The 12,314-nt window shown below is 38.2% G+C and overlaps 1 protein-coding gene and 1 long non-coding RNA gene across 2 annotated transcripts; both read right to left on the reverse strand.

Annotated features, from left to right (window-relative positions):
• Positions 1-1,802: 1,802 nt before the first annotated feature.
• On the reverse strand, positions 1,803-11,737 carry SUMO2 (small ubiquitin like modifier 2). The gene is made up of 4 exons (XM_074319610.1): positions 11,562-11,737; positions 9,862-9,993; positions 4,451-4,522; positions 1,803-2,081 (listed from the first exon to the last, which is right to left on the reverse strand). The coding sequence occupies exons 1-4, from the start codon at positions 11,580-11,582 to the stop codon at positions 2,019-2,021; spliced, it is 288 nt and encodes a 95-aa protein (XP_074175711.1). The 5' UTR covers positions 11,583-11,737; the 3' UTR covers positions 1,803-2,018.
• Positions 2,321-4,444, reverse strand: LOC141568831 (uncharacterized). Its single transcript, XR_012492047.1, has 2 exons — positions 3,948-4,444; positions 2,321-2,951 (listed from the first exon to the last, which is right to left on the reverse strand). It is a non-coding gene; the product is annotated as an uncharacterized LOC141568831 (long non-coding RNA).
• Positions 11,738-12,314: the final 577 nt, after the last annotated feature.

A 12,314-nucleotide genomic window follows, 5' to 3' on the forward strand; every position in this document is an offset into this window, starting at 1 on the left:
TCAAATATAACAGTACATTCCTTTGAAGAACTCAATTCAAGATCCCTTCCATAATAAAATTATCTGGCTTGAATTTCAATCCTAACTTTAGGTTTTAGGACTCCACAAAATTCCACTATTTAATAGTATACCTACAGGAACAAGTCAAGAGAAATGTACTTACCTGATCTCTTCTAAGAATTCTTGGGGAGAGGGGGAGGGGGGCAGTCTTCCCAGTTTCACAGTATAAATTGTAAAAATAGGTTGGTAGCAAAATAAATGTTCAGTTGATTCAAGATTAACTCATATGTAACAGACAAAAATCTACAGTACACCAACTGTCTTTTGGGAAGTTCATTCACTATTGAAGTGGGGAATGTAAAAAAGATCATATTGCAACAGAGGTAGTTCTTTAAGTGGATAAGCATGTTAGCACATGGGGACTTAATCCAAAAAGGCCACACTGGTGTGTAGTAGGGGTGGGAATTCAGTTTCTTGAGAACCAATATTGAAGAACGCCACTGGAATTTAATTGGAATTAACAGGCATCAGGACACCTGATCTCTAACCCGTTTTATATCTAGCTGTGTGACAACCCTCTGAATCTATTTCCTCATCTCTAATACAGGAGTTAGAATTAGATAATCTTTATGTATCTTTCCAGCTCTAATATTGTTTATTGGTTCTATAGCTAGATGTGGTTTTCCCCAATATATCTGAATTTAAAAACTGTAGTGCCCTGTGTGGCAGGCTGGATGGCTCAGTTAATTAGAGATAGTTCAGTCGGTTAGAGCAGCAAGCTCTTAGCAAAAAGGTTGCCGGTTCATAGCTGCATGGGATGGTGGGCTGCGCCCACTGTGACTAAGATTGAAAACAGTGACTGGACTTAGAGCTGAGCTGCACCCTCTACAACTACATTGAAGGACAACAACTTGGAGCTAATGGGCCCTGGAGAAACACACTGTTCCCCAATAAACAAAACAAAAACCTGTAGTGCCCTGCATATTTAAGGCTATAAGAAAGGATATATGTAGATAAACATTTTCTGTCCTGTCCCTCAATATCCTCACATTAGGAGCAAAAGCTCTTATTTTATATTAGGGAGTATTTACTCATCAAAGTGAAAGCTAGAATTAAGCTATTTATCAGCAGAGTTAGCAAAATCAGAACTTTTTCCTAGTTGCATGTACTACCCACTTTGCCTCAGGTAGTGGTTATAGAAAAGAATGCTTGGGAGTAAATCCATACATTATGACTCAGTTTTTTTTCTAGTAAAGCTGCATATTTGGAACTGCCTAAGGTTTTTCAACAAAGAGGAGGCTGAAACATCTGTAGCTAGTCATTTATATAACTTTGTTACTCTTATTGGTGTCATGTTTTTTCCTAAACTTCAACTTTCTGTTTAACATTCCTCAGAATAAAGAAAACAGCTCATTTTAAACAAGAAGTTTATTTAAACAACAAGACGCTTGACTTAAAGGGAAAACTATCTAGGATTCATTTCTTTTAGAGTAATTTATCCCTACTTAAAGACAGATTGCCCTACATGTAACAGCTACGTACAAAAAAGTTATAAAATTGTCCTTGGTTTTACAATGATAAATGAAAAACATTAAAATTCTCCAATCGAACAAGGTATGCAAGGATTTTTATGTTGTTCTCTTTTTGTTAAACAATGAGAGCAAAATAACTTACTGGAATATAAAGATAAGAGCTGAATGAGCATGCCACTAATGGAGAAAGGGGGTATTTTCACAGAGCCAGTATTTTTCCCCATCCCATCTCCATTTGATGTCGATAAAAACATACCATTGGCCATTTAGTTAAAAAAAAAAAAAAAGAAAAAAAAAAAAGCAAATGCTGTGCACATACATCCGTTACTTTATGTACAATAAAGGAATGGGGAAGGGGAAAATGAAAGAATAGAGAAAACTATACTGTAGTAGTCAGGATGTGGTGGAACCAAACTGTGGTTTTCTAATTGAGACTGTCTTGGTCAGGAGGAACAGAGTTCTGGAGTAAAGTAGCAAGTTCCCTTTTTAGTAGACACCTCCTGTCTGCTGCTGAAACACATCAATTGTATCTTCATCCTCCATTTCCAACTAGCAAAAAAGAGAAAAAACAAATTGAAAGCCACTGATTATTCAGCTCTTCAAATTGATAACTATCAGACTGAAATACCCTGGAAAGCTGCATAAGTTTCACCCAGTTTTTGTATTCATTATTTTAGACATCCTATAGCTTTATGTAGCATCAGACTTAGGTTTAAATAATTTTCACTTGGTCTTTTTTTTTATGAAGATTATAGAAAACTTAGCTTTTAAGTTAAAAAGCGAATATGTCTCAGTTAAATCATCTCCTTTAATTATTGAAAATAAGAGTAATATATACAAATCATCTCCTTTAATTACTGAAAATAAGAGTAATATATACAAAGGATCTCATTGCAGTATTATTTAGACAAGCAAAAGACTGGAAATAACCTAAATATCAATAGAAACCCAAAGAAATATGGTATACTCATACATGAAATACCATGTAGCGGTGATTAAAGAATAAGCAGATTTACATGTACAGAAGTGGAAATATCCCTAGGATACTAGTATTAGGCTAAAAAACAAAATTTAAAAACTAGGCAGCATTTGTGTTTTTGTGTGTCTATAACATGAATACATTCTTGCCTAAGCACAAAACACAGTGGTTACCTCTATGCAATAAGCAAAGGGAATGGAGCAAGAAGAAACTTGTTAAAAAGCTAATTTAAATTTTAAAATACTATTCACAAATTAAGTTTGCAAGGTTCAATACCCACACATTATACATAAAATATCTATGTTGATAGTAGGAAGGTTTTGGTACATATAGCAACACTGTAAAGTAAATAAGCTTTGTTAACAGTTTTTTACATTGATAATCACCCTTGAAAATTTCTTTCTAAAAACTGGTAATTTTGAAGATAAAATCGTGGGCACCTAAAGACAAGAAAGGGAAATGTTTCTAATGAAGTTCAAATATACTCAAAACAGGGCTAAGGTATTAAAATATTAATAAGTCTCAATTCCAGTTTGTAAAACGGAATAGTAGTCAGTTAGGAGACTTAAATGAGTTGAAGAAAGTATTAAACAGAATAATGGGCACATAATAATTATACTGCTATTAAAATTGGCTGCTAAGATGTTCTAATTTATAAAAATTCTACTATTTAATAAATATTGGAAGGACAATTCTAAAACGAATCTATTTCATTCTAAAATGAATTCAATTCTAAATCTAAAACAAGTTCAATTCCAAACTTATTTGAAGATTTGATACAGTTCTGAACACATCCACCTCACAGTTTAATATTTGTAGCTGGTGTGGTAGACAAGCCTCAGAACTATTTTCTGGTTGTGGATGAGGGCTTCAAAAGACAGAAAATACATTCTAATCAGAGTTTAGCATAATGGAATCTTTTTAAACTACCAAAACTGGTTTTCAACCTATTTAAATAAAACTACTGGAACGGTAAATTTTATAGTGAACTCTAAATGTCTCCAAAGGATAAAAGAACTTTTTCTTTCATAAAGAAAATTCAGCTCCTCCTTGTGGCTATGGACTACAATTGCTTCTTAAGAGTCTTACCAAGGGATACTTCAAAATAGTCTTCCCTCAAGTATAAATCATAGATATTTCAAATTTTTGAAGATTATCAACAAAACCACAATCTTGATGTGCTGCTGCACTCTAGACCACATTTATCACTTTCTAGTTTTTATGAGGTGATAAAACAAATTTAAAAATATACAGGCTCCAATTTAAATTTCTGCTATCAAAATACTTTTTTCCAAAACTGGAAGTCTTAAATGTAACTTGAAAAGGTAAAAAAGAAACAGACAGAGCTTCTGCCATAGAAGACAGCCCAGCAGATCTCTTACAAAGTGACAGAACTGAAGTGATCTGTAAAGAAATTAAGGATCAGACAGCATCACCTTTTGTATTTTTACAGTAAGGATCTGGAAAGCCAAGTATTATCAAGAGTCCTCCCTCTCAAACTAAGCTATCAAGAGACTTGCAGTTAGAGCCTTTAGTTCCCTGTAGTTCACAAGGATAGGGAAAATAATTCAGCATGAGAGCTAAAATGGTCAGGATCAACAGCCAACAGGTACATCAAGAGCTGCAGCAACAAAAACAAAAAGAAAACATTCTGAAGAAACAGAAGTTTTAATTATTTTCTCCAAATAATGCTAGCATGGATTAAAGTAACTAAGTGACCTATTAGCTTTACTAAGTGATAAACCACATATTTTAAAACCATTGGCATTTCCTCAATCTATTCCTATTTTTTTCTTTCTGTTCTCCTTTGGTCGTATTTTACACAGCTTTGAACTCCGATAAAAAACTATAGTCCGTCTAAAAGTTCACAAATTAATAAACAAAGCTGTTGAGAAAACTACAAAAAAACAGTTTTCTAGTTAGCACAAAAATTTTTTACCTGTGCAGGTGTGTCTGTTTCATTGATTGGCTGCCCGTCAAATCGGAATCTGATCTGCCTCATTGACAAACCCTGGACAAGACAGTTTAAAAGCAGTAAGAATACAAAGAAACAAAAAGAAATAAAACTATATGCATATTTAGCCATGAATATATTAAAAGAGAGACCTAAATAAATGATAATCAAATGTTAACATTTCTATGTGGGTATAAAGATTTGGGTTGACTTTTACTTTCTTCAAACTATTATTTTTCTTTGGAAAAAATTTTCCCCCTTTAATAAGGTCTTTTTTAAAAAGCCGTGTTCCTTTTGAGACCATAGATACTCCAAGCCTGACCAGATCAGTGCATTTAAATGAGTAAGACACTGAAAGAAAATTTAAACTAACAGATGCACATAGCAACATTCCTCATTGCATGTTAAGCAACCTTACCTTCATTTCTTGCCAACTAGTTCCTACCACTATGCACAAGTAACCTTCACCCCATTCAGCACAATGCTAGGCACACAAACAGGCATTCAACAAGCTTTTATTTCCACCAGAAGGCAATAACTGTCCTAAAAGCACCCACAAGACCACAATCCACACCCATGAAATTCCTCGAATAGCTCAAAAGAAGCACCTGCTTTTTAATTTCCTTCTTATTTACCCAAACCTGCATTTGTCAACCTCTCACTAGAAAATCAGCTCCGGGAAGGAAAAGAACCTAGACTGTCTTAGTTACATTCCTTTCACAAAGTAGGTGCTCGCTAAGTACTGATGGAATAAAATGAATGAAAAGCAATACCTATCTAACATGCTTCATTTTTTTTTAAATTTAAAAATAAATCTAAAGCTACTAAGTTGGGGAGATTATTACAAAAAAGAGAATTTTAAAATTATATTACTAGAGTATAGCTTCAAGAAATTTTTATGTGCATTCAAGGAGACAAATGAGGGGCGGCTGGATGGCTCAGTTGGTTAGAGCACGAACTCTGAACAACAGGGTTGCTGGTTTGATTCCCACATGGGCCAGTGAGCTGCGTCCTCCACAACTAGATTAAAGAACGACGACTTGGAGCTGATGGGCCCTGGAGAAACACAGTTCCCTCAATATTCCCCAATTAACAAAAAACAAAACAAAACAAAAAGAGATAAATGAGACTAAACATGCCCCTTCTGCAAAGCGGATTCCAATGTTTTACTTATCAAGCATTACCTTCCTGACACAGGAGTGGGGAAAAGGGGAAAGGAGCACAGGAGCACAGCTGTTGGTAATTGCAGCCAAATGAAGACAAGATAGGAAGATAAAGTATTTTTGGAGGTATGTTGTAAATATATTAACTTGACAAATAGCTTTCTAGGAAGCATCTTACAAAAACTCAATCCTGTATCATGCTCAAATTACAAACTATAATTACTATTACACAAACTCCATGCTTCAATTGATATTTAAGAGAAAATTAAGCTTAAAAATATTCAAAGTGCTCAATAAACACTTGTATGACACCTGTAAACCTTTAACAAGGATTCACTGAATCTATTTTTAAAATACCTATAACATGAAAATCACATTGCTTTCCTTTAAAACTCTATAGCCTTTGACACATACCACTTTCCGAACAGCCCTGTCTTGAGGAATACAAGCAATCCACAAGGTAGGTGACATCGACAACCTTAATCATTCCTCATGACTTTCAATTTTAATCTGTGATTACACAAAGCAACCAAGAATTCAACGCCAAGCATTAATTACTAAGTACCATATATTTGCAAACACCCCACTGAAGACTACTTGCTTCAGCAAAACGCTAAGCTCCTTCTATATTCTAGGTTCTTCCTTCACTACATCCAGTGATAAGGTCATAAGGTCAATGGTGTGGCCATTCAAAATGGGGTGGGGGAAGCAGGGCCATAACATAAGCAAACTGTATTCCTTTATTGCCACCTGTTTTCACGCTTTTCCTCATCAATTAAAAGCTCTTTTATTTTGCTAGAGATTAAAAAGTCCAAAATTTAGAAAACTTGTCTTTAAGATTCCATAAACCATGTAAATTCAAACAAGTTATATTAAACCAGTATTTGGGCTCCTCTTCAGAATACATCTCATCCCTAAGCTTTAGAGTTGTTACTGGAAGAGTGTGGTGTGAGGTTATCTCTTTGGTCCGTTTTCTCATTTCACAAAAATGAATTGGACTAAAACAATGAATCTTTGCTCTCTGAAACCACCTGACACTCCATGAAATAATGTGATAAAACAAATCCACACTAGAATGGAAAAGTGTGCTCTCAATCAATTAGCTGAAGGCTATGTGGCTTACATCAAGTAGGTAAACTCTAATTCCACATGTGAATGAAAAACTTATTTAGTAACAAACTTCTGGAGATGTTTGAATGTCCTCTATCATTTTACAAGCATTTACTGAACACATTCCACATGCCAGATACTGGTCTAGGCTCTAGAGTGAACAAAAAGGCCCTATAGTCATGAGACAAATACACACCGATCAATGAAAAATCCAAACTGAGTGAGAATGAGAGGATTGAGTGATGGGAGCAAGAGCTCTCTGAACTAATCAGAGAAGTCTCCAAGGTAATAACTACGAGTGGAAAAAAATTTGAGGGCTCAGCAATATCCAACAGAAATATGTGAGCCACACATGTATTTTAAATTTTCTAGTTGTCACATTAAAAAGTTAAAAATACGTTAAAATTGTTTTAATTGAGCATATTCAAAATGCTATTATTTCAAAATGTAATTGACATTTTAAAAATTGAGAATTTACTTCTTTTAATACTTTTTCAAAATCTGCCATATATCTTACGCTTTATAGCACATCTCAGTTCGGACTTGCCACATTTCAAGTGGAAAATAGTCACATGTGTCTGTGGTTACTGTATTGGACAACACAGGTTTAGGTAGAGAACAGAATTTACTGATGGCTTTACATACGAGTTAGGAGGCACCATCAAGCATGAACCCAAGGTTTTGACCTCACAACTACATGTAGAATGGTGCTTTCGTGTTTCCCCAAAAATAAGACCTAGCCAGACCATCAACTCTAATGCATCTTTTGGAGCAAAAATTAATATAAGACTAGGCCTTATATTTTACTGAGTGGGGACACTAGAGAAAAAAGATCTCGGGGAGTAAAATCAAGAGTCCTCCTTTGCATATTCAGTTTGAGATGCTTAGTAGACATCCACTGTCATTCCTCTAGAAATATGATGCCAAATGAACGCATTAGAAAGCAAATATGTATGAGCATTCACTTATCTTGATAGGAAATCCCTGGTCAAGAATTCGCAACTACCCAAAAAACTTGAGCTATGCTAAGGAGATTGCATATTTTAGACTTTTGATATCCTGCACCTACACTTAAAAAGCAGGGAATCGGCATGATTAGGTGATACTTCAACTCCCTCTTCCTTAGAATGAGAAATCATTTGAAACTTAAAACAGGGATCTTATTTCACTCAAAAATCCAGGTTATTCCCAATATAAGAGGAAAATAGGAATATCTATCCAAATTCTTCCTGAATCTTATTTTCAAATCGTATTTGTGTTCTAATGCAGATAATGCAGTGGAATTAATTTTTTTTACAGATTACTAATGCTTCTTTTTCCTCTACTGCAAATTAAGAGTGGCCCCAACAAGTTTAGTCAAATATAAGCCTAATAACTGAAAAACTAAAAACTTTGTTTACATTGGGTAATACACTAAATTTACTTAAATATAGCAAGAAAACTAAAAAATTCTTGACTGACCCACTAACTTGATATTATAGGACAATCTCCCATAGACACAATCTGAAATACAGAGGATGTGCTATGTGTTTGTTTTTCTGGCACCTAGTATAATGTCCAGCACAGGACAGCTGGTAAATATCAAATAAAAAGTTCCTTTGGGGACACCACAAGATATATGGAAGTCTTAAATATGACCATTCGGGATGGATAAAGGGTATCAATAGATATATCGTAAAAATGCTAATGGTTAAATCTAGGTGGTGGGCACATGGGTCTTCAATGTAAACTTCTTTCAACTTGTCTCTACATCTGAAAGTTTTCATAAGTGTTGAAAAATGACCATTTAAAAGCTAAAATTTAGTAGCAATTAGAGAAATTAAGCAAGATATGCAGGAGATTTTGTTGAAAACTACCAAATGTAAGCATGAGTTTCTATTTTGTATCAGGTTTTGCTACATAAAAGTTTTATAAAATGATTAGCTTTTAAAATTCCCCTGCAACCGGAAGGGGAACTAATAGTCAAATATGAAAGATGCCAGTGCAAATAATCTTTAGCACAATTAGTAAGTGCCTATTTACTAATTGTTAGGGGGATTTCACAAAAATTCTTCAAGTAAGAGTGTACTGAAGGTCCTATTTTTTAAGGAAATATGACAAAATGAAGATAAAGAATTGTAAGCACAGTGTTCTCTTATTACATCATAAAAAATTAGGGACAAAATAAAACATCAAACTTAAAAAGGAATTTAGATCTTCAGTTTCTTTCAAATGCCCTTATATCTCATGGAAGAAGCCCAAGTTTCAACTCAAACTCAAATTTCCCAACCTCTACAGGTTTAACCCTTAATTCTATTTTGAGCCTATTTTTAGGACAATTTGCAACGTAGATTAGTCTAAAAGAATGATTTTCTCAACTTCTACATATTATATATTCAGGATTGAATAAGAAAAACACTTTTGCCAGGTTATTGTTGGATTAACTGATCTAGGTACCAGAGTTTTTGTTATAGTTGTCAGTATTTTTTAAAGTTGTCTTGTGTTGTTACAGACTAGTCACAAAAAGAAGCTTCTTTGTCTTAAAGCTTGCGTTTACCTCCCAGCACCTGTTCATTTCTACTTCCTCTTCTTGATGCCTATTTACTATGGTCTGAGTAAAATGTAAATGTCCCTATAATATAGAAATGTTTATGCTTGGCTCAGGAGGTTAAATTTCTTGACCTCTACTATTAGTGTAAAAAAGAAAATAGTACAATTTCACACGCTTCAGGAAAATTGCAATGTCCTTAAACTCACATTTACTTTTAAATTGGTTAAAATACTCAAAATAGTTTTGACACAAGACAAATTTTAAATGGATTGGAAAAAAAGCCTGACAAGAAATTTTTCCAAGTTCATTCTTACTTTCTTATAAAACTACATCCCCTTGAGAACAAACCACATGTTGTGCATTTGTGGCATAGGACTAGAACCATATATATTAACCAAATCATCCTAAGGGTTTTCATGAAGAATCAACATACCAAGTGTATAATAAAACTGATATGTCAAGTATACAAGTGCATACTCATTCTACCAAAGTCAGTCTATTGTAATATTGTGCTAGTCGTTCCTATTCTGAAGAAAATAAGATGTTTTATTTAAATAAGTTTTATTCAGTGAAAGTGCACGTCAGTTCCTCACCTGTCGTTCACAATACGCTTTCATTAGTTTACTAAGTGGTGTATGCCTCTTAATCTTAAATTGCACCACAGAACCATCCTGCCCCGCCACCTTCAAATTAATATGATCGTTGTTTTCAGTCTTGACTCCTTCCTGTTGAAAGAAAAATAAAAGTATAATTTGGAAAATGTGAAAAACAAACACCTTTTAAAGCAGCTGCAGCCCAAGTTGCTTCAGAAATCAACAGGTTTCTCACTCTGTACGATAAAAGAACATACAGCTTTTTCAGCCACTGAAATCAAACTGAAAGATGAGAAATCCTGGAGCAACAATAAATAGCTGTCACAGAAACAGAAAAGCCTACATGCAATACTATCAGTGGCAACAATCGACATTTAAAGATGCGTCCCCCTCAATTTACTACAATGCTCTCTTGAATCTAAATTTTTCTAAAATAGCATTATTTTATATCACTTTCAAAATATCTTTCACCTAAAAACAAGCGTCCTTTCTCTTTTCAAAGTGTTTTAAGTACAGAATGCAAGAAAACATCTAGAGCTTGCAATTCAAAACTCATTACAATTTTCTTGTTAAAAAGCTATCAAACTCAGTTTGATAACTTAAATCTCAAGCAACATTAACAAAACCTAATTGAGGAATATCCTTAGATTTCTCTCTGAAGCAGCGGTAATAACTCAGAACCACTATTCACGTTCACCTCTAGTAGCTTCATTTCTGTTGAAACGCTCTCATTCCTCCTCCCCCCCTTTGTTGTCATGGGTCAAATGCAGTTTATTCCCAGTACTCCTTGTAGTTTTCAACCCAACCTGGAATTCACCAAAATCAAGTGTAGAAGGAATTCTGTAGCTCCTAAATCACCTCAGAAAGGGGACGGTGTCACGAAACGAAAAGAAAGTCCCGTGTGCCAGGCAGAAATGTATGCTCTAGTCCTCACGGGAAAGCCTCCTGGTGCCTCAAAGCCGCGTTAAAAAGTTAAGCCCTTCAAAGTCTTTCTGCTCGTATATTTGCTTCCAACTTCTCGAAACCACATGGTCTCCACAGATTACGGGTTATTTGGCACCCAAGAAAAAGCCCCTACCCATCTGCCCCTGGGACCCTAGGCCATTAAAGTGGGAAATACTCCCGGGAATCCCCAAGCCGCAGCCCCTCACGACCGCCAGACCGGCATCCGGCTTCCAAGCCTTCGGCAGTCCATTGATTCGCCCATCACCCGGCCAGTGCGGCCGGGGAAGGGGTCCCCAGATGCCCGCGCCGCTCAGCCCTGAGGGGGAAGCCCAAGACAGAGGGAACTCCCCGCCACCGCGGAGGCGGCAACACCCGCCGCAGCTTCGCGCGGGGTCCGCGGAGGGTGGGGACACCGCGCGCCCTAACGCCCCTCCTCACCAGTGCCCGGCCGGGCCCAAGAAGCCCTGCTCGCGGCCGGCTGGCCTGCGGGCGTCCGCGATCCGCCCGCCCAACTCGCGCCCGGCGCGCACTCCGAGGCGGCCGGGGGCGGGGGAGGGCGGCGGGGCCTCCTCCCGCGCGGGAGGGAGGAAGAGGGGAGGGAGGAAAATGGCGCGGAGCGCCCGGGCCTGAGCTGCGGCCGGCCCCGTGGGGGGCCCGGGAAGGCGCGGGTAACCCGCGGCGGGCTCGGGCCAGACCCCGGCCCACGCCGTGACCCCGGCCGCAGGGCGAGGCGAGGAGGCTGGCCCCGAGCTCACCTTGGGCTTTTCGTCGGCCATGGCGAGCGCCGGAGTCTCCTCAGCTGCCTCTTCACAAAAGAGGTACCAGGTCCGCACCGAAGGAGCACACAAGCAGCACCAGGAGCGGCAGAAGAAGGAGGCGGCAGCGGTGGAGGAGGGAGAGGGTGCGCGCACGCCGTGCGCTCCCTCCCCCCACCCTACGTGCGCGAGCACGAGCCACCAGGGCTTCCTATTGGTTGCCGCCTCGCGGGAGCGCGCAACGCTTACATAACCACCCCCATCCCCCGCCCCGCGCTGCCCCGGTCTGGGCCAGGCGCCCGCCAGGCCGGCGGGAAGAGGCGCGCACCCGGCCCTCCGCGGGGACGCGCCTACTCTGGGCGGGGCTGTATTGTCCTCCTTCTGTGGTGGAGCTTAATCAAAATGGCTTCCAGCTGGTCCTCGGTGGGGACGAGGAGGCTTGAGGCCTAGACGTGAGATACACGCCAGGGAAAGGCAGACTGACTGGACGAGGAAGGAGGAGCCTAAATCATAGCCCCAGCATGAGGTTCTGGGAAAAAAACTGTTGTTTGGTGGCCCAAATGCAGCTTTCCCCACGGTTAGAAGAACATCACACTTCCTTTCAAACTCATCCTTTGAATTCTAAAGCTTTAGCCTCAACCAGCTTCCCACCGGGCTCTGGCCTCAGTACAGTGACTACTAACGTCCTGTTGGTAATCCTATACTTCGACTAGCTGAGGAAAAATGGTCATCCTACAAACTCCTTAATCATGG

Source organism: Rhinolophus sinicus, linkage group LG15, assembly GCF_036562045.2.
Source record: "Rhinolophus sinicus isolate RSC01 linkage group LG15, ASM3656204v1, whole genome shotgun sequence".
NCBI lineage: Eukaryota > Metazoa > Chordata > Mammalia > Chiroptera > Rhinolophidae > Rhinolophus > Rhinolophus sinicus.

Bases quoted from the DNA above. Each gene is read 5' to 3' on its own strand.
- SUMO2 (XM_074319610.1), bottom strand. From the start codon at position 11,582: ATGGCCGACGAAAAGCCCAAG. The intron at 9,994-11,561 runs GTGAGCTCGGGG...TTCTTTCAACAG, and splicing joins TGGCCGACGAAAAGCCCAAG to GAAGGAGTCAAGACTGAAAA. The intron at 2,082-4,450 runs GTAAAAAATTTT...CTTTTTTGCTAG, and splicing joins AAACAGACACACCTGCACAG to TTGGAAATGGAGGATGAAGA.